This window comes from Clytia hemisphaerica, unplaced genomic scaffold (genome assembly GCF_902728285.1).
Source record: "Clytia hemisphaerica strain Z4C2 unplaced genomic scaffold, Clytia hemisphaerica genome assembly, whole genome shotgun sequence".
Lineage (NCBI taxonomy): Eukaryota > Metazoa > Cnidaria > Hydrozoa > Leptothecata > Clytiidae > Clytia > Clytia hemisphaerica.
The window spans coordinates 79407-105308 of record NW_027103904.1 but is presented as its reverse complement, the minus strand read 5'-3'; the positions used below and the strand labels follow the sequence as shown (position 1 = coordinate 105308).

At 36.1% G+C, this 25902-nt stretch overlaps 4 protein-coding genes across 4 annotated transcripts; all 4 read left to right on the top strand.

Moving 5' to 3' along the window:
• The first annotated feature begins 202 nt into the window (after positions 1–202).
• On the top strand, positions 203–715 carry LOC136808969 (uncharacterized). The gene has a single exon (XM_067065541.1). It carries the CDS (start codon positions 203–205, stop codon positions 713–715), a length of 513 nt encoding a protein of 170 aa, XP_066921642.1.
• Positions 716–1238: 523 nt separating this feature from the next.
• On the top strand, positions 1239–1760 carry LOC136808968 (uncharacterized). Its single transcript, XM_067065540.1, has one exon. The coding sequence runs from the start codon at positions 1239–1241 to the stop codon at positions 1758–1760; it is 522 nt and encodes a 173-aa protein (XP_066921641.1).
• A 6-nt stretch (positions 1761–1766) lies between these two features.
• On the top strand, positions 1767–2276 carry LOC136808967 (uncharacterized). The gene has a single exon (XM_067065538.1). The coding sequence runs from the start codon at positions 1767–1769 to the stop codon at positions 2274–2276; it is 510 nt and encodes a 169-aa protein (XP_066921639.1).
• A 141-nt stretch (positions 2277–2417) lies between these two features.
• On the top strand, positions 2418–3014 carry LOC136808966 (uncharacterized). Its single transcript, XM_067065537.1, has one exon. It carries the CDS (start codon positions 2418–2420, stop codon positions 3012–3014), a length of 597 nt encoding a protein of 198 aa, XP_066921638.1.
• The last annotated feature ends 22888 nt before the right edge of the window (positions 3015–25902 follow it).

The window sequence follows — 25902 nt, the reverse complement described above, 5'->3', positions numbered from 1 at the left end:
AAAGATTACAGACCAAATTAAAGAAGGGATATTAGAGCCAGCCAACGAAGAAGCCACCGGAAAGGAATACTACATCCCACACAAACCAGTCAGAAAGGAAGATTCAGAGACGACCAAACTATGAATAGTTTACGATGCTTCAGCCAAGCTAAATGACAGAAGTCCATCCTTAAATGACTGTCTGGAAACCGGACCAACACTGATGAACAAAATTTGGTGCATCATCGTGAGAAACAGAATTAGACCAGTCACTATCACAGGAGACATTAAACAAGCGTTTCATCAAATTCGCATCCGTGAGGAAGATCGAGACGCCTTGAGATTCCATTGGATAACAGACACAGATTCTTGTACAAGAACCATATTACGATTCACAAGAGCTGTCATGGGTGTGACCCAATCTCCATTCCTCTTATGTGGTGTATTGGACCACCATTTAAACACTTACAATGAAGATCCAAGACAAGACATCATTGATACATTGAAAGATGACATTTACGTGGATGACGTGATTGGGGGAGCCTACTCAATTATTGATGCACAGAAGTTCAAATCCGTTGCAACAGACATTTTGGGGGATGCAACTTTCCACCTGCACAAGTGGCATTCTAACGTTCTTGAATTAGAAGACAATCAGAAGGATCCAGACCATTCAGCAGTACTTGGTGTTTCATGGGACAAGAGGCTCGACACATTCGCCGTGAAGTTTCCATAAATAGAAACCGATGAAACCAAGAGAGGAGTTCTGAAGTATCTAGCTTCGATCTACGATCCAAATGGTATCGCATCACCTGTTACCCTGACGGGAAAAATGATTTACAGATCAATATGCGACAACAAACTTGGATGGGACCAACCATTGCCAGTAGAGTTTCAACGTAAATGGAGAAGATGGCTTCATTACATACCGAAAGAGATCACTATACCGCGTTCGATAACCCAACTGAATGAGGAGATACAAGAGATCACCCTTCACGCTTTTGTTGATGCGAGCAAGGAAGGCACGTCAGCGGCTATATACACGGTTATCAAGCAAGGTGATACATTATCACAAGGCCTACTGTGTTCCAGCTCAAGGCTTGCCAAGAGAAATCTCACAATACCTCGACTGGAATTAGTATCGGCACACATGTTAACCAACCTACTACAGAACGTACGTCAAGCTCTATCAAAATTTCCAGTGGTGAGGGAAGTTGCCTGGCTAGATAGTACAGCAGCATTACACTGGATCAAGGGAGATGGACAATACAAAGAATTCGTACGTAACAGTCAAGACGATACGAGAGAAGCAATTATGTTGGAGATACGTGGACACAAAGCAAAATCCTACTGATATCGGAAGTCGTTGTTGCCAAGGAGATAAACTGACAAACTCGTGGCTAGAAGGACAATCGTGGTTGAAGGATGAACAACTCTGGCCAAGAGACATTACAACTATTTCAACTGTTGAAACAGAAGCAGAGACGAAGATTATCAAAGAAGTTCTTGCCACCGCAGTCAAGAGCAATGATAGACTTTGGACATCAATCGAAAAGTTTTCATTTTGGAAGACGTTACGCATCACAGCATGGATCAGAAGATTTCTCAAGAACTTTCGACTAAAGAAGCAAAAACGTGACAGAGGTCCACTAACCACAGAAGAGATCAAATCATCGAAAGAAACGTGGATCAAGCAAGTGCAGTCAAATCATCATCAAACAGAGAAGTTCGTGAAAGACAGGGAGACGTTGAATCTACAAAAAGATGCATCTGGAATGTAAGTATGCATGGGAAGAATCGATGGAGACTATCCTATTTATCTACCAACAAACGATGTTTTCAGTGAGAAGCTGATCCAGCATGCACACAAGAAGACTTTACACGGAGGAGTTGGATTCACAATGGCTGATGTTCGGAAGGATTACTGGATCCCGCGATTGCGACAGATGACAAAAAGTGCTATTCATCGATGTAATGGCTGCAAACGATTTCATGCTATCGCGTTTTCAAGACCAAAGCCTGGAAACCTTCCCGCTGATCGAACAGTGAGAGACCGTCCTTTTCAAATCGTTGGATTGAATTTTGCTGGACCATTCACATACCTATCAAAGTCGAAAGAAGAGAAGAAAGCTTACGTTCTACTCTACACGTGCAGCCTGACGAGAGCAGTTTACCTGGACGTTTTGAAGAACCAAACCTTTGAAGGCATTCTGGGAAGCTTCAAAGTACTCATAGCAAGAAGAGCAATATTTATTCCGACAACTTTTCAAGCTTTCAAACAACGCAGAAATGGCTAAAGCAAGTTCGGAAAAAAGAAGAATTGCACAATTTCCTGGCAAATCAAGACATCAAGTGAGCGAGTGGTTGGATTGATGAAACAGACACTATGGAAGACACTCGGGACGATAAAGCCAAGATTGGAGGAATTCAAATCGATGATGTTGGAGATGGAGACGAAGATGAACAACAGACCACTGAGTTACATCGAAGACGACATTCAATCAACGATCCTGACGCCGAGCGTAATGATGTTTGATTACCCAGTAGAGATTCCACACCTCGACGACATCGAAGACGATTTGGAGGTAAGCATCGATCTCAAGAAGAGATACAAGTACCTGAAGAAAGCGAGAGAGAAAATCTGGCAACGCTGGCTAACGGAGTATGTCAGATATCTACGAGAACGTCATCAATTGAAAAACAACGAAGGGAGTCAATTCAAAGAAGGAGACGTGGTTATCATCAAAGGAGACGAGAGAAACCGAGCAAATTGGAACTTGGGTATCATCGACAAAATGATGCCAGGCAAGGATGGTATCATTCGAGCAGTTCGATTACGTGCCGGAAAGAACTTTTTAGAGCGGGCACCAGAAAATTTATTTCCACTTGAACTCTCAGTGGAACCCAAAGCAAAGAAACCACTACCAGAAGAAGTCAAACGAGAAAGACCAAGAAGAACTGCTAAAACAATTGCGAAATTAAAAATTTCAGATCAAGCCAATGAAGAAGGCAACGTGCCTCTTGTAGAATTATAGACTTTATGACGAGAAAATCGTCGCGATTTAAAAAACGGACATTAAAATTTCTACCTCAGGTATAAATTTGGGGGAGTGTGAGGAAAGTTTACTAGTTCATTGTTACATATTTACTAGTATATGTTTTATGTTACATAACTTAGGTGTAAATAGCATATTGCGCATGCGCTCTTATATATTTTGAGCACATGGAGAGCGTGAGAGTTAGTTGCAGAGAGAACAAGTTAGTGATGGGAGACAGCAGAGAAGAGTGGATAGAATTTAAATAGTGGAAGAACGGAGTGGATTTATTTGATAGTGTACATATTTTATGGTGATCCGGAGAAAGAGATTTTGTTATTGGTTTTGTAACCAACCGTGTCCGTGAGTTAATTGTGGCCGAATCAATTTCCCACAGATAATTTGAAGACAGATTTTTTTAAGTTGATATCAATTTCAACAACAAAAAAGAAACTTTAACAGATGAACACGTAAAATAAGAACCAGTATGATTTGCAAACCAAACTGATCCTCTTTTTTTGTTAGCTTGCGGCCTGTAAAATAACCACAAATTATATTGGTCTCGCCTGAACAGTGTATATAGACAAAAAATTAAAACCAACAATTACTGTATGCCTTTTATGAAAATTAAAAAATAATAATGCATCACACTTAGCAGGCTCGGATACAGAGGGAGGCCATAACCAATAGAGGAGAGTGCACTTTATTATCGTATTACCTTATATGGAAACTAATTACTCTCCATGAATAAGATAGCCTACCTCCTGTTTCCGACCCTGCTTAGCTGGATACAAGTTTGTATTACAAAAAGATGAGTTATTCAAATTAAAAGAGAACAAGAGCCGCAAAGATGCGGATAAATATTTCCTTTACAAATGTTAAAATAATAATTGATGTCCTCAAAAGATTTCAAAGTGCTTTAAATTTCAGATAACATCAAGCAACACAAGTCCCTAAGAATTTCAAAATTCCATTTATGTTATTGCCAGTATTTACAGGATTATTCATAAGATGACTGTAGGTTCAAAGCTACGGATCACGGAATATATCCAAGCTGAACCCGACTGAGAACAACAATGCAGTAACCAAATTGGCTGGAACTTTTCGTTAGGTGGACTTTAATGGATTTTAGTATTATACTAGCGGTCACCCGGCGTCGCACCGCCAAGTAGAGTGCTGTTAAACACATCAAAAGACCTGATTATATAATTATTATTTTAAGCGCTGACTTCCAGAAATATTATATAGCCAAAAAGGGCAAGTACCCCCAAGTATTTAAAATGAAAGAATGACAAAAAGGAGAATATTTCACAGTAAGAAAACCAAAGAAAATTTTATATCTTTTCAAAATGAGATGAAATATTTTGCATTATACTTTCATATATAAAATATTGTAAAAAATGTAAAAATTTTTAAAAAGTAATTTTTGGGGTTTTTTGAAATAATGTACGTGCTAAAAAGTAAAAATCTTTCAAAACAGGGAAACAATTTCATATTTTCCGACAGAATGCAAAAAAAAAAAAAATCTCATTTTATTATACTGGCTAACAGAAGCCATTTTATGATTTCCAAAAGCATGCTGCAAGAGCAAAAAATGTCACATACTTGGAAACAATCAAAACTTCCAAAAAAAATAAATTGTCATGCCAGGAAATCACTTGAGTTTTCTTCATTTTTTAAATGCATGTGGAAGAAAATGTCAAGTTCACAACAAAAGTTTTCCACGTTTTTAATGCATGTGTAAGAAAATCTCCAAATTTATCACAAAAGTTTCCACGTTTTAAATGTATATACATACTGTCAACTGCTTCATCTTGGGACGATTGGTTGAAACATGGGACTGTTTGATATCTGGTCTGTATTTTCACTAACTTGTTAAATCTCTTTGACAACAAATTTGTTTTGATAACTCCACCAAGTTTATCAATCATACTTCCTTTCATATCATAACATGTCACAATAACTTTCACTGATGGCGCCGATTGGAGAATTAGAGAACGCCCGCTGCCTAACCGCCTATCGCCCGATGGGATTAACAAATAACGCTTGTGTAACTTGCCGCGCGAGTGACATCAAACGCTCCATCGTTTTGCCATTTTTTAATACGCCGTTCATTAACTCAAATCAAATGACTTTGGGGGTTCGGTGAAATGGTGGCCAAATTGCCGTCCCATGTTTTGTCAGATAGTCCTAAGTTGGAGCAGTTGACGGAAAGAAAATCTCCAAATTCACGACAAAAGTTTCCACGTTTAAAACACAAGTTGCAAAAGATCTCTAAATTCACAACTAAAGTTTTCCACGTTTTAAAATGCACCTGGGGAAGAAAATCTCCAAGTTCAAGAAAAATTTTAATTGTACATGTGAGGTGATTTCAAATTATTTACATCCATATTCAATGAATAAACCTTTTAAGAAGTATAACATAACATTCTTCATATTGGGGCCGTGGTGTTCCGGATCCGGTTATCAGCTTTAAAATTTGAAATTTATAACCGCAACGAGTTTTCAGTCAGGCGCATCCTGGCAAATGAACGGGGTAAGCATTTGCATGGGGTATTCGTCACCCAGTGCAAATGAGATAGGTTGTCTCAGGCTAAAAGCGTGAAAATGAATAAAAATGAACTTCAAACTGAAAACGGGAAAAAAGGAAGAAAATCGGGAACTTTATTTTTTCGTTAAAAGTTTCTTCAATCTTCGAAGACAAAATTGACCCATGGAAAAAAAATTTCATCTATGCAGTTCTTCAAAATGAAGCAAAATATTTCCAACCTGGTTCAATTGCGTGGTGTATTCAGTGCTATTACATCACTTTTGTTTTCGACCCCTTGTATTTGCCACCAATCGCAAGTGAAAAATACCCCGTTCATTTGCCAGGATGCGCCTGACTGGTTTTCACTAGCTGTCACTAACCCCAGCAGTTAATTCATTGTTAGTAGATAAAAAAACCAAGGGAAATTCAATCATTAACCAGTCAATTTTGCTCCATGTTTAAATTTCTAGCTAAAATCAGTTCATTGACCATTCCCATTGGTTGCATTGTCGGCATTGCATTCGTTAGGTGCAAACTTTTTTCATGCGCCAAGTATGTAATTTTTCAGGTATAACATGGTCAGATTTATTCACGGTCAGTTGCCTTCGTACAATTTATGTAAATATACAAATAAAATTGAAGTTAGTTTGTTGTTGTGAAAGTTGATCAAATGTCCTGTTTTTCCAAGACCAAGAGATTGTATCATCTCTCATTTTCCAGCTCATTTCAGCCAAACCAACAGAATGTAAACGAAACATCAAATCCAGAAAGGAATATCAATAAAATTTCACTATCGACCATTCCTTGTGACAATCGTACAGAAATCATGATCCAATTCAACTCATCAAAGCATATAATCAAGGCAAAGAAAAGTAGCGAAAGAGCAAAAGTTGTTGTCTATTTTCTGCCATCTTTGTTTTGACAGTTAGAAACAAAGCAGTATGGTCCGATCAATAATACGCTTCTGAAACGGCCGACGTTGCCCGATCGACAAGGAGAATGGAGCGCCGTTCGGATATTTACCACAGACGTTTCTCGAAGAAATGACGTTGTCCGCCTCGAATAAAGAGCATCCTACTGTTTTTACCGCCGGAACTTGATTTAAAAAGAGGCTCATGTACAAACTCACGAAATTGACCAAAACCGAGCGTTAGACTTGGAGGAGAAGAAGAAGGAGAAGAAGGAGAAGAAAAATTACCGTTTTAACAAATATTTCCTATATAGATAGGAAATATTTAAAAAGCCTTACTGCTTACCCAGCTGGCACACAACGTTGTTTCAACGTTCATTTAACGTTATATGGACGTTGTGAACGTTAGATAAGCGTTGAAACAACGTTGTGTGCCAGCTGGGTACCTACCTCTTCTCTTTTTTTATTCTTGAACTTGCTTGAATCTGAGTTCTACTTGTTAAAAATAAATTCAAAACAAACCATTTACATTAAACACCTTGTTGCAAAGAAGTTACAAACTAAAGTACTAACTAATATGAGGCTAAGAGACTCAAATGCTAAATAATTGCATAAAACATTTCCACACATACAGATCAACATTCTGTCGCCCCGTTTTTGGAATCATTATTCCAGTCGGGTCAATCTGTATTAGCAGCAAGAACTGCCTGGGGGATTTACCAGTCAGACCCGACTGTTTGTTTACATATCTGTTCGAACCGGGCTGGCCGATCACACCGCTAACCAAAATCCAAAATTTCTGGTTTTTGCCGAGTTGATATAGTCTAAGACAACAGCTACCCCCGAAAAAGATTCCCGTCTTCACGTTTGTTCCTCTTAGATGAAACTTGTAGCATAGTCTACATTTGAGCCGCCATGACAGTTGTCCTTTGCGGACATATAGCTAGAACATCAATTGTTTTCTGAAACAAAGAAAATACAATGGTCGCTCTCCACCGTTTTATGAGTCATTGATCCAGTGTCTCTTATAATTCTTTGGTCGGAGGGTAGAATAATCTACGACATGATATAAGTAAGAATAACAATTTACTTGAAAATATAAACCATACCTGCTCAACGACAAAGATCTGATAAAGCAGCTCTTGACGATGTAAAAAAGGATGCATGTGCCGCAAAAAGATTTTCAATTGTTCTGTTCGATTACGGAAGGGCACTATAATGGCAACCTGAAAATACAGAGATACGATGAATTAGGATTCAGATTTTAATTTTTGACCTGGTAGACTGATGAAATTATGACTAGTAAAATTGAGCTTCAATCTTTATCATTATCTAGAGGGATTTATAAATTGTTCGAATATAGGAATATATGGTATTTTTGATGTTGCACCTTTACAATGCTATTTGATTTTACTCATGTGTTATCGTCAGAATGAAATAAAACAAACTAAAAGCTTTTGAACGAGATGGTACACCTTTTTTTTTATTTTGATTTCTAGAAGAAAAGCTGAGTTTCCCTGTATATAAATAATCAAAGTCACATTATTTTAAAGCAATGGGAATGCGCTGCATAATTTTATTCAAAATTTAAATTTTGAAATTAAATATCTAGATCGTGTAGTTTATTTCTGGAATGTGGATTTTTAGCTCTTAGTTTTAGTATTTAATGAAATTTAATTTAATCTAATTTAGACTTAAACCTTTGGATATCAGAATCCAAAAATGATATAGTCTGGGAGACATTAACCCCTCCCGAATCTAAATATCCAATGTAATAAAGTGGAAGTACTAAAATCACCATTCCCGCACGACCGAATTAAATTCTCAAAGATGCTCAATATATCTTTTTTAGTTAAAGTCTAAAAAATAAGATAAGAAAACTTTGAGCCTTTTTGACGTCCGGTGTTCCCACATCTAAGATACTTTACCTTTCGCCTAGGTTTACATGTTGTAGGTGACCATTTTCCTCCTTTCTCAACATTTCCTACAAGATCTGTACTGAAGTATTTTTCGAGAATTTCCATGTTGGGGACAGTTTGATCGACGTAAACTGATCCGGCTGAAACATGAATACACGCTTTTTATAAGAATGAGAAGAAATGTATAAATCCAAAACAATCCAAGCGGCGGCCCAAGTCTCAGATTATTAAAATGAATAAGAAAGCGTTGATTTCTCAATAGTCAATAAAGAAGGCATCTGGAGAACATGTTAAGATATTAAGATCTGAAAATACCGAAATACTAAAAACTAATTCTACTGGTTCGTAAACAAAAAGAAATTGATCAATTGAGTCTTTAAGCGTGGTTTCCACCAGTGCAATTTATCACTCCTCCATCGCACTGTAAGATGGAATCTTTCGCCATTGCGATAGAAAATACGGCAATAGATAGGGCTATGATTACCCAAAGAGATAGAAAATATTTTCTATTTTCTATCTCTTTGGTTCGACCCGACGACCTGACATTTTGACATTACGACCCGACGGTTCGACCCGACGATCTGACAGTTTGACATTACGGCCCGACGTTTTGATTTTGACACCGATCTGACTTTATACGAAGCAACTTGGGACCAGTTGGTTTCAGAAAGTTAACCTGATAACAGATTGTGTATTTTCTGGCCCAGTACGCTGAAGCTCTAAAGACGTGGGCGAAAATATACATATAGTTTTCAGCGATCTTTAGAGCTTCAGCGTATCGCGTTAAGAAAACTCCACAGCTGCTATCAGGTTACAAAAAGTAGAAGGTATAATCCCATATACTGTTCTGCAACTTAATAGTAAGTATAATACTATTTTATCAAAAGTAATGTTTCAGATAGGAAAAGTAATGTTTCAGATAGGATGTATGATTGAAAATTATTTTAAAGAATTTCTTTTTGCTTTGTAATTGTATCCTTGTTGTATAGATAATCAGGCAGTCAGGCATCAGTTACTTTACTGTTACTTTTGGGGGTGATTATTATCAGAAATTGGAAAAAACTTTGCATACCACCATTAACGAACCTTCTGTTTATCTCCAGGCGATGTCAATTGAATTTGATTGATCCAAATTTTCGTAATTGAACTATCAAATTTTATCAAACAGAATCAAACTATAGGTGTTTGGTTACTGAACCTGATCGAAGACGACCCTGTCGAACAAAAGAAATATTTCTATCCCCAGACAAACAAATTGCGCTGCCAGATAAGTGAACCACGCGGCTGGATAAGTCAACGTGTTGTCACGAGTTAACGCACGGTCGACTAAGTTCGCATGAAAGCGGGCAGAATAGGGATGGCCATCGATATGGTGAAATTGACGCCCATGTGTGATCGCCCAATTGTTTAAGTACGTCTCGCAGACCACGCGTTCAGTCCGGGGTAAGTCTCAAAAAGTAATGTTAAAATCCTCGGACACGCAACAAGAAAATCCCTGGAGTCCGGGGAATCGGCAGGGTCGTTCGAACATTCAACTTTACCAGAATCTTTTAATTTCGTGACTGTTTGATTTGGTTGCTGTAATCTAACACCTATCGTTTGATAATGTTAGATTAGATTGGTACCCGTGAAAAAGGGTAATTTGCATCATTTGATTTGAGGGAAACTTTGATTTGCCTCCAAACTGCAGACCTTTCTTGGTCTGCACTTTGTCTAAGCTAAAATGTAAATTAAATGTTTTTGACTTTTGAATTTTTACATTTTTATTACTAGAAAGCTCTACTATTTGGAGGCGATACCAGTTTCCCTCCAGTGATTATCCTTTTTCACGGTAATCAAACAGTCTGATTGACATCACCTGGATATTTATTACAAATTATCTATTGACAGTTTCTTCTTTCTTCTCTATTCCTATTTCAGCGGTATGGTTTTGCCTTCCAGCCTTCGTTCATTCACCATGACAAATACCATATTAACCATTAAAGTAGTTTTACACGTTGGATGTACTGTCAACTGCTTTAAAGCCAGATTGACATTATATGTTTTTACGAGATCTGAATCGCTGCTTCAAATACGCTGAGTTTGCACAAAGATAGCAGTTGTTCAACCAATCATCAAACTTCATTTTAATATAACATTTTAATGACAAGAGAGTTTTGACTTCAAAATGTTGAACAAGAATTGGAATGAATTGTCTGCGTTTTTAATGGAGCTGTGCAATGTTTGTGCAATGGGACACCAAAACAGCAACCATTTTAACCGAACCTCCACAGAATCATCTTTTTTGTACTGTCCAAGAAACATGGAAATCTGTTTGTTGTTGAAGAGGATGTGACGATAGAGAGAAAAAGCTGACCAGAAAGCAGTATGTCCCATGTTATCTCAAGTAATCCCATTTTAGAGCAGTTGACGGTACACAAACTTGACATTAACACTCCTTTTGTTGGAGAAATTCCTGAAGGATATTTCATGTTATGTTCCTGTTGTTTGGTTGTATTTTGAATCATTTTGGTTTTGGAATGCTTCTGTAGCCACTGTATTCTTTACAAAACAATATTACATTACGATATAGACAACAACTTAGCTGAAAATTATATAAATATAGTCTTGGAAATTATAAATTCATGTTTTGATATGTTTGTTATTTTTATTTTTGTTATTGTTGTTTCAAAGAAATTGCTTTTGAGAAGAAAGTCATTCTAAATATTTCCTGAAGATTATCCCAAGACCCTGCCTATAAAACATGAAAAGCTTTGTAATTCAAGCTTTATAAGGTATCTATTAAAGGGGGCATGTTTAGTGCAAGCTATGGCTGAGAAAAATTGAATACTTTGCAATATCACTGTATTTCTGACAAAAATAAACACGGCATTTCGCCTTTTCTGAATTTCAATCAATCACTGTCAAATGCCTGTCATCGGGAGCATCATAGCGAAAGCTACTTGCTAGTTTAATTAAATAGGTCTTTTATATCCTATAGGTTCCATTTAACTCTATAGTTCTATTATCTATTGAAATCATTGTTTGCTCGTTACGTCAAAAAGAGATCTGGAAAATTGGTCTGTAAAATTGAAAACACATTACACACCCCTGTCTCTGTGCCCCAGTGGGTGTTAAAAACCCAGTGGGGTGGGTTGTGACAAATTTAAAATTCACTGGGCTGCAAGATATTTTCTAAAAATTGAGTGGGATGATCAATCTCTCCTTGATTTTCACTGGGGTGAGGGGAAGTTTTAGTCAATTTTGTGTGTGAAGTAAGAGTAGTTAGTCATCATCATCATCATGGTTCCACCGCAGTCGAGACCACGGCATTCACTATTTTCCTCCAGACATCCTTGTCCCGCATTGCTGTATTCAGGTCTTCCTTACATAATCCAGTATCTCGGGAGATAACGTCTGGAAAGGATAGTTTTCTACCGGGTGCGCCACAAAAAAGTTTCCCTCTTTAAAACTAAGTTTCTCAAAATCTAAAAATTTCATAAGAACCATTTCTATTCCATTGGAAAGAAGAAAGATAGATTTAAATTTTGATAGGTCATTTATTAAATTCGATTCATTAGATCAAAAGTTATACTTAATTGAATAAAAAAGTTACTTTCAGAAAGTGCTAAAAACGTTAAAAATCGACTTATCAAAATTTTATTTTAAATTTGGCAATAGCAATAGCTTTTACATGATTAAGAGCATTTTTCAGTCACTAAACACATAAGTTTTGAAACTGAAGGGTCGAAAGGGTTTGAAATCTTTATCAAAGTCAATTTAATTTACTTTTACCGAAATTTTCCTCAGATTTTTGGTTTTAGACTGGATAAAGTCTATGTAAGGCCGAATCTACCTCGAAACCCATAGTTGATGTATTTTTATGAACTTTACAAGATTTTTTGGCCTTTTTCGACGAATTTTCTTCTTTTCATTGAAATTCAACCTTCCTTTATATAACAAAAGGTCATTAAGATAGCTAATTATAACTTCTAATGACTGAAACGAAAATACTGATGTTTCATGTAATTATGCTTCTGTTAAATTTGATAAGTCGATTTATAACGTTTTTGAGCTCTTTCCGAAAGTAACTTTTTTATTCGATTGAGAATTACTTTTGATCTAATGAATCGACTTTAATAAATGACCCATCAAAATTTAAGTTTATCTTTCTTCTTTCAAATGAAATAGGAATGGTTCTTTTAAAATTTTTAGATTTCGAGAAAATTAGTTTTAAAGAGAGAAACTTTTTTGTGGCGCACCCGGTACCTATACGGATGGTTGTTGGGGGCTTCCATAGATATCTGTGAGAAATGTAGCAGGATGGCGAGCGTCGCACTTTCTTGTTATCTGAATACTCTTGTCTGTTAAAGGATCAACTGAAACACGTAAAATATAATCGACAACAATGATAAACAAAAATGGGGCAAGAGTATCACCCTGAAGTATTCCTGCCAGAATTCCGAAAGGGGAGGTCTCGTCTTCGGTAGTAAGTATTTTAGTATTTGAGTTGATGTAAAGAACTTTGATGCCGGGTAGTATTTTGGGGGGAATACCATAGAGTTCCAGAATTTCAAAGATTTATTTTCTGTCGACAGAGTCAAATGCCTTTGAGAAATATCTACAAAAACAAGGAAATGCCTAAGTTACAGAGCTCTGATTTTTCGATAAGGCGATGAAGGCAGAAGATTCGACTAATGGTAGAACGTACCCTGAGTACCAGAGGTTGAGTTTTCAAAGAATACTAGCCTTATGCGCAGCGTCGCAACCTTATCGGGGGAAAGAATGTCAGAGTTTTATTTAGTCGAGGTTTTTTTTTCGTCGGGGAAAAATTTCGTCACCTAGAGGCATTTTCGTCACTTTCCCCCAACCAAAATTTCAAATTCGTCACTTTTCCCCGACCAAATTTACAATTTAGTCACTTCCACCAGACTAAGTTGTCCAAATGAAATGGTTTCCTTCACTACCTCGAAAATAGATCTTGTAATTCGACGTTTAAAGCACTAGTTTCGGTTAATAAAGGCGTAAAATATTTGGATTTGAATTCTGGTTAGTGGAAAAAAATCGAGTAAAGGTTTTGGTCGGGGATAAAAAAATCGGGTAAAAGTTTTGGTCGGGTGATAAAATGTTCTCCTCGTCGGGGAGAAATTTCGTCACCCCTTCAAAATTGTAAACAGAAAGTTTTAAAAAGCATCTGCAGAATGAAAAATTATATTTGGGAAGAAGGTTGATTTTAACCCATCCAGCTCCAAGGCACCTGTATAGAAAATAGCATCTTGGCGTCTCAAAGTTAGTCCAGTGGTAGGAAATCTGCATAATGTGCAAAAGGATGATGGTTAAACGCCATGAAGAGAAGGCTTTGTAGAGCTTTGTTAGATTTTCGAAAGCTTTTTACAAAACGTTGTAAATTGTACAAAACGTAGATAGGTTTTGGAGCGACCTGGGACATCTATTATTACCTAAAATTATCGTAAAATTACCGCTTCAAATGAGGTGCTTTTGACGTCAAGATTTTAGGTTGAAAATGGGGAAATTTTTGAGAATGAAAAATAAAAGTGGTCAAAATTAGAAATCGCCCGCGCGCACAAAAAAAATCCCCGCGCGATAAAAATGATCCGCGCGATTTGAAAAAATGCTGAGTCATCAAAAAAAGTTGTCGAAAATTTGAAAAGTGAAATTTCAAATTTTGTTGAATATTTTGATGATTTGAAAATTTGGAAAGGGGTCAAAAATCGAAAAAGGGAAATTCCCTGTAAAAGCGTTGTCCAATCGAAGAGGTTTTGAATTTTTAAAAAAAGGTTATAATAAATGGACAATTTAAAAAACCTGATGATGAAACAAACGCTTAAGGAATTGATTGTAATAGCAAAAGCGGAAAACGTGCCTTATAGTGGTTTTAATAAGAGCACTTTAATAGATCGTATTCAGCATTATCGTGACACTGTAGGTACGTTGTATAGAGAGAGAAAAAGTAGTCTTAAAGCTTTAGCGAAAGCAGAAAATATTAGAGGTTATGGAGCTTTAAGTAGACGTAAATTAATCGATACAATTTTGTATCATCGCAGAGTAGTTCAAACTCAAATTAAAGATCTGAGTAATCTTAAAAAATTAGAATTGATTAAATTGGCTAAAAAGGAAGGATTAAAAGTTATTGGTGGAAAAAAGGCTCGTATAGCTCAGAATATTGCAATAAATAGAGTATCAAATAGAATTGGTTCAATGCAACACATTGTGGAAGATGTTGCTAATAGTGAGGTTGTCGAATTAGCGTTGTCAAAGCGATTTAGACCTGAGGAAATAGAAGGTGCATTTGATGGTGGATATGTTCGATTTAGAAGTAAAGGAGTGGAAGAACATCAAGGTGTTGTTAGTGTTGAAGAATATATACAACGGACAAGACATCATGTATTGAAAGTGTTAAAGGAAATGGTTAGACGAGGAGAAAGTTGGAAGGTTCAAGTAAATGTGGTTCCTTTGTTTAGAAAGCGTGATGGAAGCGATGAAACAGAGAAGCCGATATGGTCATCACCACATGTTATTATGGAAGGTTCTGTCTGATTTAGAAGAAGTCTTAGATGAAATGCAAACGTCTTTAATGCGACAATATGAAAGGATAATTAACACAATGGAGGCGAGCGACTATGTGTTTGTGCGTGTAGTCGAGATGACGTACCATTGTCACAGGGTGGATTTGAATCGAGGAGGCTCATATATTGAGCTGCCTGATTGGGTGAAAAATAAGAAGTGTTGCATCAATCCGAAAAATGAAGGTGATGATGAGTGTTTCAAGTGGGCTGTGACTGTTGCTTTACATCATGTGGAAATCGGAGTTCATCCTGAAAGAATTTCAAAGATGAAGCCATATGTTGATCGATATAATTGGAATGGTATCGATTTTCCAATTCCAAATAATCAATGGAAGAAATTTGAAAATCAGAATTCTAACATTGCTTTAAATGTACTTGTCATCGAAGGCGAGCTGAAAAGAAGACAGGCATATATTTCAAAATATAATACTGAAAGATCTAAGTGTGTAGATTTGTTACTTATTCAGCAAGGTAACAAGAAGCATTATGTAGCGATTAAATCATTATCAGCTCTTTTTAGAAGTGTAACTTCAGATCACAATGGAGACTTTTATTGTCGCAATTGTTTAGGTAGTTTTCGAAGTAAAGATACTTTGGAAATACATATTCAAGCATGTAAGGATCATGATTTTTGTTATGTAAAGATGCCTGAGGAAGGTAAAAACATTTTAAGATATCAAGAAGGTTCTAAATCGATTAGAGTACTATTTGTGATTTATGCTGATACTGAATGTATACTTCAACCAATTCAAGGTGTACAAGATAGGGAAAATAAACCATCAGATGCAAGAATGTGTCATCTTTGTAGATAGGGTTTTCAAGTATCACAAAATATTAGTGATCGTAAGGTGCGTAATCATTGTCACTATACTGGGAAGTATCTTGGTTCAAGTCATAGTAGTTGTAATTTAGCTTATCGAATACCGAAACACGTGCCAGTAGTGTTTCACAATTTGAGCAACTATGATGCACATATTATTATTCGAGAATTAGCTCAACAATTTGATGTTGATGAAATGGAAGTTTTTGCAGAGAATACAGAGAAATATATCAGTTTTTCGGTTCCAATTTATGTTGATGTTAGAGATAAGGATGGAAATATTGGAGTCTGCTAAATCGCGTGCCACACGTGCCAGCGTGCTATGCGTGCCAGCGTGCCTACGTGCCATGCGTGCCTGCGTGCCAACGTGCCAGCGTGCCAACGTGCCTTGGCGTGCCAACGTGCCAGCGTGCCAACGTGCCTTGGCGTGCCATTAAAATTTCGGCGTGTCATACGAATTTCGGCGTGCCATCCGAATTTCGGCGTGCCATCCGAATTTTGGCGTGCCATCCGAATTTCGGCGTGCCATCCGAATTTTGGCGTGCCATTCAAATTTCGGCGTGCCATCCGAATTTTGGCGTGTCATCCGAATTTCGGCGTGCCATCCGAATTTTGGCGTGCCATTCAAATTTCGGCGTGCTCGTCCGAATTTTTACCGAAATTTCGGTAAAGCTTTGGGGAGAAGATGACACAACTAGGACCCCCCCCCAATATGGACCCCATTGTGGACCCCAATATGGACTCCCTCAAAATTAGTGGGAAAGCATTTTCAAGGTTATTTTATGTAATGACACTTAAATTATGTAAATAATGGCATTATCACAAAATATGAGGTGTATACACCAATTTACAACAAGACGTTTTCTCATGCTCAATAGGATGCTGGCGGTGCAAATGGATATAGATTGTCATGCAATGAAAACATTAAATGCTCCAAGAGAGCTGTTTTAGAGATATGAAAATTGTAGTACTTTTATTATTATTTTACTAGTCATAGCTTTCACTAAATGCCCCCACATTAAGATCATGTCATGCACTTATAAAGCTTTAATGCTTTAAAGATTAAAACATTAAAAAATAATCAGGAATAATTGATTTATTTAATTATTGATTGATTGATTGATTGATTGATTGATTGATTGATTGAAAAAAAATTATATTCCATTAAACAAAATACTTGAAGAATTCGGAAAGGAAAAGCTGGAAAAGCTTCTCAAAAATATATTTAAAACATTATGGTATCATCAGCTTACAGGCTTTCACAGCCTGGACTAATGTTAATTTTTCTTTCAGAAAAAAGACTATAATTTGTTTACCTTTATTCCTGCAGCTTCCCAACATCCAAGCTATGAAACATCACAAGCCGAATGAAATTACTTTCGATTTCCCGTAGAAATTATGCGATGAAAAATCCGGGGGTCGAAGATAATGCAGACTTTTTATTTCCGAACGAGTTATCTTTGCTTATAATGGTTATAACGAAATATCATATACTTTTCAATATATTTGCTAGATATAATGTTTGATTACAAAAATACTTTACACTGTATTTAAAGTTTGAAAAAGTCGATTCTACTATTCTATTTAGCTCTTTGTTTTCATGTCTAACCCCCGTCTCAAAAGAAGTCCCAGAATCCCGAGATTTTTGCAGTCGGGCGTCAAAACAAAGGCGTTTTTATTTTTCCGCCCACTTACGAATTTTTCTTTATAATAGGCATTTAAAATATCAAATTTAAAAATAATAGTATAAAACCTTATTTTCTACCGTATAGTATTTCTTCTAAAACGAAAAAACAAAATACAGTAGAAAAATAAAGAATTTACGAGTGTTATCAAGCCACCCAAAATTGACTTTCATTCGTCCGCGTCATCGAATTGTTGTATACGTCACGATCTATTGTCAACCATATTGTCCAATCCCGTAAGCGATTGAAGTGCCGTCAGTAATAATCTGAGAAGAGAACAATAACATTATGACATCACACAAATAAATTATTACGCTGGGAAAGTCCGCGAGGACAACGTGCGGTCTCAACATTTTTCCCTCGCAAGTTTGGGGGGAAAACGAAAGTACTCTATATTTTACGTATGGGGAAGTGTAAGAAAGATTTACAAAATAGAAAAGTTTCGTTTTGGGGTAAAGAATCAGTATTGTGAATTTAAGCGAGTTTCTATTTTGCAATTTTTCTACAGAGCCAAATAAAAATTTTTTCTATTGTTCTTGCTCGATTGCCTCTAACGATAAGTTCCGTAGTTATGAGGTTATCGAGACAAAGTGTGACGAATTTGCGCGGAAACGAAATTTAACATTAGTCTAGGCTGTTTCACATCTCCTTAGTTTCTTTCTTACAACAATATATATCATGATTATTATTCACTAAATAAACCTTTTCTGATAATGCCGCAGACATCTTAGATTGTAGATTGGTATATATTGGTGAATAAATCAACAAAGGTAACCAATCCGAAATAGCTTGTTTTTTTCATTGGCTGCTATATTTCAACAATTCTCTATTGCAACTTTGCCTAATAAACAATAGTCAAGAGGATACTACGTATGAAATTTGTCAAAAAGTTCTGCGCCATCTTAAATAGGGTGAAATAGAAACCAATCCTAAGGCCCGGCCTCCACTTGCGTACACTGTGATTGCACTTCTCAAACAAAATCTTCTATTTTATTGGTCAAAAGAAAAATAAAGGAATGCCATTGTGGTCCATTCAGACATCAGACGTACAGTCGAGAAAAGTTGAAATGCGCCTAAATTTTTTTTCAAGTGCACAGAACTTTTTCATGATGCAATCTTTTCTCCAAGCAGTGCAGACAATGAAGAGACGTGCCTTCAGGAAGCTAGACTTTTTGAGTTTATAGCTAATATACTTTCACTTTATGGTGTTTCTGTATGACTGTCTGTGTACCTAGTCTAACCAGCGTTAAATGCCTTTTGGAAGGTCCATCCTAACTTGGAAAGCCAGAATTGGAGGTATTTCACCAAACCACTGGAGCGTATAAAGTTATTTAGGCTATCACAACTGCATGAAAAAGTTGAACGTGCGCATGCAAAGTTAAACGAATGTAAACAAACTTTTTGCAGGTTTTTGAAAAACATTTACCACACTGAAAAAACAGTGAAAAAACTCTAAGTGAGGTAAATCTATTTTGAAGACCAAAAGAAAAAATTTGTTTACATTGATTGACACTCAATATAAATTAGAGTTTGAACAAAAATATCAAATGTAAATACATTTGAAAACTTGAGCAAATTTCTTTAAAGATTCCGGAAAAAGAATTGAAATATCATTGCTGAAGTGAACTTCTGACTAAATTACAGTAATTAGTATTCAGTTTCAAAGACAAGAAACAAAATTTGACATACAAAACACTTTTTTCCAGTCAATGAATCAGCTCATCATCATCATAACCAGTCTGCCATTTTGTTTGTTTTGATTTGCACAAGTAATATTGTAATTCGTGTTATATCATACACTGTTATGATTTGCATTTATAACAATCGCTTCAGCTTTTTAAAGGTAAATCAAAACTAAAATTGTAATATGTAATAATGGTAATAGCATATAACGTAATATGAAAATATGTATACTATACTACCGTCCTAGAAAAAAACCGAACATTTACGGAAGAGACTAACTACGGGGATGCTTGGGCGACAAAACAAACAAACACGCGCAACAAAATTTCGAGATTCCAGTCCAATATCTATGCGTGAAACTATGAGTGCCTCCTCGTCGCTACGCTCCTGCGGGGGCAATTAATTTCATTTTTATATGAACAGAGCATTACATAACTTTAAAAGTTTTGAAGGAGATACACGTGTTTCTTCCACGCGTAAGGCAGCAGTTTACCTGTCATTTTCTTGACAAAGCAAAATCTCATTTTCAGCTTTATATATAATATATGTTTAGATACTTAGCGTTATGCTTTTTTCTTGAGCATATGGTAATTTAAGCTGAGGCTGGACATATGCTTAATATGCTTAATTTTCTATTGTTCTAAAACAATAAATCCATTGTATTCGAGCCAGAATCCCAGCTTTGTTATGCTTATACGCGTTATGCTTATAATAAAAAAACGTGTATTACTTTTGGAGAACGGTCAAGTATTCTTAAGAAATTGCCAAAATTGAGGGTGAATTCTTCTTAACATGTTCTTACTTTTTTGGACTTGACTATTTTACAAACATGAGAAATAATCATATTGAGAGTTTTGGACTTTTGAGTTTCATCTGATATTCTATTAAAAGATATTCTTATAAAAAAGCGTTTATCTTAAATGCTCAAACAACGTTAAACTACCTCCAGATGTTATGTCATTTTCAGTCGTTTTGAGCAGTTTGGAGTCTTGTACAATAGAGTAAACAAGGATGAAGCAACATTGGCTTACTTTCAGGTACCTACCAGGGGTTGGAAAAGATGTCAAAACTTAATATACGAAGGGGGAGGTGGAATAAAAATATCCTGGATGGAAAATTTTAGAAAAATTAATTATAGCGCCCCGGCTTTTAGGTATCCGAGAGTTGATTAAACGACATAGTAATGATGTTTCTATGTCACGAATAGGTAACTGCTTTGACGTTAAAATCTACTCTCATACGCAGATCTTTTCTTCCCCTGTCTACGCTGTTCTAAAAAATTGAAAAGCTTTTCATTCTGAAACCTTTTGAAAAAGTTTTTTTCTGGAATTTTTTTTTTTTGAAAACCTAAAACTTCAAAATGGCCAAAAAGCTCATGAGTTTACGGTTACCGTTTTTGCCTTTTTAAATCAAGTGGTCAGGAGCTATAGCCAAAAATAAGGAGCTTAGTTAAATAGTTGTCCAAGGGCTAAAGTAATTTTCAGAATTTTTCTTGACTTTTTCTTTTTCTTACTCCGCTCACTTGCCGTATCTTAACCCGTGTAAGAGACCGTAGTAAGTGTATATTTCAAAATATCGCCTAACAATTAATGTTTCATGGAAAATAAAGACTCTGAAAATTTGAAAAAGTACGCAAAATTTGGTTGTCACGTCAAAACTTGATGGCACGCCGGGGATGGCAACGCCAAAATTTGGATGGCACGCCAAAATTTGGATGGCACGCCAAAATTTGGATGGCACGCCAAAATTTGGATGGCACGCCAAAATTTGGATGGCAGCACGCAAATTGGATGCACGCCAAAATTTGGATGGTACGCTAAAATTTGGATGGCACGCCAAACTTTGGATGGCACGCCAAAATTTGGATGGCACGCCAAAATTTGGATGGCACGCCAAAATTTGGATGGCACGCCAAAACTTGGATGGCACGCCGGAATTTGGATGGCACGTAGGCACGCTGGCACGCCAAGACACGTTGGCACGCTAGCACGTTGGCACGCCGAGACAGTTGGCACGCTGGCACGTTGGCACGCCAAGACAGTTGGCACGAAGGCACGCTTGGCACGCTGGCACGCCTAAAAACCGATGGCACGCTGGCACGCGTGGCACGCGATTTAGCAGACTCGAAATATTGTAATGTATGAAGATAAGAATGGGAAAATGAGGAAGAAAACAAAGAAATGTATGTTGAGATTTATTGATAGTTGTCGATTTATGAAGGCTTCTTTAAGTAGTTTGGTGGATAATCTTGTTGGTACAAATACGGATGGATGTGAAGAAAAAGATGTAGAGCTTGTGGAAATAGATAGCAATTATATGGCAAGATTTGAGTGTGAAGAATGTAAAAACATTAAGACAAGACAATTAAATCGGGAAGCCATAGAAAAAAGTTTTAGCAATTTACATAGTCGATGTGTTAACGACGATCATTTTAGATTGTTTTTACGTAAAGGTGTATATCCTTATGAATACATGGATAGTTTTGAGAGATTTAAAGAGGTAGGTTTACCTGAAAACAAAGCGTTTTATAGTCATTTGAATTTGATGATATATCAGATAGAGCTTCAACATGCTGTGAAGGTTATATGATGCGTTAGAATTTAGAGATTTGGGGATTTTCATTTGTTGTTATTTATGGAGCGATGTTTTGTTAGTGGCAGATGATGTTTTGAAAATTTTCGAGATACATGTCAAGAAAAATATAGGTTAGATCCAGCTCATTTTTATTCTGCGCCAGGTTTGGCTTGGATAGCAGCTTTGAAACTTACTGGAGTTCAACTTGAATTATTGACTGACAAAGACATGCTGTTGATGTTTGAGAAAGGTATTCGAGGAGGACTATGTCAAGTGATGATGCATTATGCTCAGGCAAATAATAAATATATGAGAAAACAGTATAATGAAAGAGAAGAGTCATCATATATAACGTATGTCGATGCGAATAATTTATATGGCTGGGCAATGTCTAAAAAGTTGCCAACAGGTGGTTTTGAATGGGTGGAAGATCCTGATAGCATAGATGTTTTAAATCATAAAAGGGGGGTTTCATGGTTGGCGGAGGAGCGGAATCGGCCCTTTTTTCGGACGGAGTGGCGGAATTTGGCGAAAATTTAGACGGAATTACGGAAATTGGGTTCTCTGACGGAAACGGAAAATTAGATAATTTTAGTGCGGAAAAACGGAATTTAGCAAAAAAATTTGCGGAATTTCGGAATTGGTAAAATATATTCAAAATTTGCGGAATTTTCGACAAAAATATTGAATTTTAAAGGAATTTTCGTTGACGGAATTTTGGTTCAATTTAAGACGGTTTGACGGAAATTGGAGAAAAAATTGACGGAATTGCGGAATCGGGTACCCCCTGAAACCCTCCCCCCCCATAAAAGTGATGATGATGATATTGGATATGTATTAGAAGTGGATGTTGAATATCCCAAGAAGTTAAGCAAGCAACATAATGAGCTTCCATTTTTACCTGAGAAGATGAAATTTGGAAAAGTTGAAAAATTGGCATGTAATTTGTTTGATAAGGAACGATATGTAGTTCATATAGATTTTTTAAAACAGGCTATGGAACATGGATTAGTATTAAAAAAGGTATATAGAGCAATTTCATTTCAACAAGAAGCCTGGCTGGAACCATATATTAGCTTTAATACAAAGATGCGCGGACAAGCTAAAAATGATTTTGAAAAAGATTTTTTTAAGCTTATGAATATTAGCATGTTTGGTAAAACAATGGAGAATGTTCGTGAACATAAGAATATAAAGTTAGTCAATAGCGAAAGAAAGCGCAAAATGTATGCTTCTAAGGTAAATTATAAGAGTACTGTGCGCTTTACCGAAAAGTTTGTGGCCATGAACATGAGGCGGAATAAGGTTGTTATGAATAAGCCAGTATATCTTGGTTCGGCGATTCTAGATTTGAGTAAGATTGTAATGTATGAATTTCATTATGATATATTAAGCCAAAAGATGAAGGAGCAGCAAGTTAATGTACATGGATACAGATTCGTTTGTTTATCATGTTAAGACAGAAGATTTTATAGAGATATTGCTGGGGAGATGTAGAAAAGATTTGACCCTGCAATTATTTTAAAGTGATGATCAGAATAACGCTAAAATATCGGCCACTTGAGGTAGGAAAAATAAGAAAGTGTTAGGTAAAATGAAAGATGAACTGATGGTAAAATCATGACAGAATTTGTAGCTCTTTACCAAAAATGTATCGTATCAGAAGCTGCTGATGGAGGAGTTGACAAAAAGTGTAAAAGGTACGAAAAATGTGTATAGTGAAAAAAGATTCATTTGAAGACTATAAAAATGTGTAAGAAAACGGAAAAATCAGTATCGACAGCAGCGTTTTGTTAGTGAAAGCATCGAGTTTACCCAGTCTGTAGCGAATCAATAGTAGCGCAGGTTCTTTTCAGTTCAGGCTTTTTTTCAGGGTTCCAGGTTTCAGGTTTTTCAGGGTTCAGGGTTCAGGTTCAGGTTCAGGGTCAGGGTTCAGGTTTCAGGGTCAGGTTCAGGTCAGTTCAGGTCAGGGTCAGGGTTCAGGTTCAGGGTTTTCAGGGTTCAGGTTCAGGTTCAGGGTTTTAAGGGTCAGGGTCAGTTCAGGGTCAGGTTCAGGTTTCAGGGCCAGGGGTTCAGGTTCAGGTTCAGGTTCAAAATTGTCTACAATACAGACTTGCCTTTTTCAATTACTGACTCTTTACTTCTCTTTCTCTTTTCTCTTTACTCTTGTGTGGGGGGGGGGGGGGTCAAACAAAAAAGCGAGGGGCTGAATGGAATGCACAAGAAGCATTCACCCTGACCTTTCAAATCTTTATTTGATAAAAGTGTTTACAGTTAGTGTTTCGCTTGAGTAAATAAAAGCTACGTTGTTACGAACGAGGATGAAATTTTTCTTTTAAGAACACAAATTCAACAAAAAATTAAGTTAGTTTTGCCAGGTTTTACGGAAAAGAGAAAAAAAATTCGTCAGCTTCTATTCCAGCCAATTTCATCATACCGAATAAGTCTTATAAAAAACTATTCCTTTTCAAAAAATTGGTGGGTGATTTGATTACTTTCTTGCTTTGAAAGAAAAAATAATTTAATGATACGTATGATTTCTACTGGTTATTATCTTACTCTTACAAAAAACGATAAGCGTTTTGCCACATTTCTTTTTACAGGAGGAATAATAGAACTTATTATTTTTCGTTATTATTCTGCCCATTAATACATTTTTCAATATAATAGTAATTGTTCTTGGTCAATGCTTTGATTTATAATTCTGCTTGTAATAGAATATTTTAATTTCAATAATCTTAAACTAGTCATAGCTTTCACTAAATGCCCACGCAGAAGATCATGTCATGCACTTATAAAGCTTTTAATGCTTTAAAGATTAAAGTAGTAAAAATAATCAGAAATAATTGATTGATTTAATTATTGAATGATTCATTAATTGATTGAGGCATATGCTTGAAAAAAAAATATATTCCATTAGCACAATACTTGAAGAATTCATACAGCTTGATAATTTGATCAAATTTAAGGAAAAGCTTCTCAANTAAATGCCCACGCAGAAGATCATGTCATACACTTATAAAGCTTTTAATGCCTTAAGATTAAAGCATTAAAATAATCAGGAATAATTGATGATTTAATATTGAATGATTGATTACTGCATATGCTTGAAAAAAAAATTATATTCCATTAACACAATACTTGAAGAATTCATGCAGCTTGATAATTTGATAAAATTTAAGGAAAAGCTTCTCAAAAATATATTTCAAAAATTATGGTATCATTAGCTTACTGGTTTTCACATCTCCTGTTTGTTCTTTTCCCAGTTTCTTTCTTTACAACAATATATGTCATGATATTATTCACAATAGACCTTTCTGATAATGCCGCAGGACTTAGATTGTAGCAAATATATAGCGGTGAATAGACCTTTTTTTAAAAGAGGCAGCCATTTGAATATTATGTATCCAGAAAAACAATGATAAGCCATGCATAATTTTTAAAATATCATAATACAGTAAAATGCATGGCTGTGTCACTGTTTTTATGCTGGAGTAAATAATTATTCACTGGCTGCCTCTTTAAAAAAAGGTCTATAAATCAACAAGGCAACCAATCAGAAATAGCGTGCTTTTTTCATTGGCTGCTATGTTTCAACAATTCTCTATTGCTACTTTGCCTAATAAACAATAGTCAAGAAAATACTACGTATAAAATTTAGCAAAAAGTTCTGCGCCATCTTAAATTGGGTGAAAAAGAAACCAATCCTAGTTAAGGCCCGGGCTCCTCTTGTGTACGCTGTGATTGCACTTCTCAAGCAAAATCTTCTATGTTGTCGGGCAAAAGAGAAATAAAGGAATGCCATTGTGGTCTATTCAGACTTACAGTTGAGAAAAGTTGAAATGCGCTTTAATTTTTTTTCAAGTGCATAGTACTTTTTCATGATGTGATACAATCTTTTCTCCAAGCTGAAAGGATCGAAGCCATTAAGATGATCGCAGCGCAGACAATGAAGAGACGTGTCTCCATGAAGCTAGACTTTTTGAGTTTATAGCTATATACTTTCACTTTATTGTGTTTCCTTATGACTGTCTGTGTATCTAGTCTAACCACCGTTAAATGCCTTCGGAAGGTCCCCTCCTAACTGGAAAGCCAGAATTGGAGCTATTTCACCAAACCACTGGAGCATAGGTTATATATTTAGAAAAAGTGAATATGCGCATGTAAAGTTGAACGAATGTTAAAACAGTGAATACACTTA

Coding starts and splice junctions, on each gene's coding strand:
- LOC136808969 (XM_067065541.1), top strand. CDS start 203: ATGAACAAAATTTGGTGCATCATCGTGAGAAACAGAATTAGACCAGTC.
- LOC136808968 (XM_067065540.1), top strand. CDS start 1,239: ATGGACAATACAAAGAATTCGTACGTAACAGTCAAGACGATACGAGAG.
- LOC136808966 (XM_067065537.1), top strand. CDS start 2,418: ATGTTGGAGATGGAGACGAAGATGAACAACAGACCACTGAGTTACATC.
- LOC136808967 (XM_067065538.1), top strand. CDS start 1,767: ATGGGAAGAATCGATGGAGACTATCCTATTTATCTACCAACAAACGAT.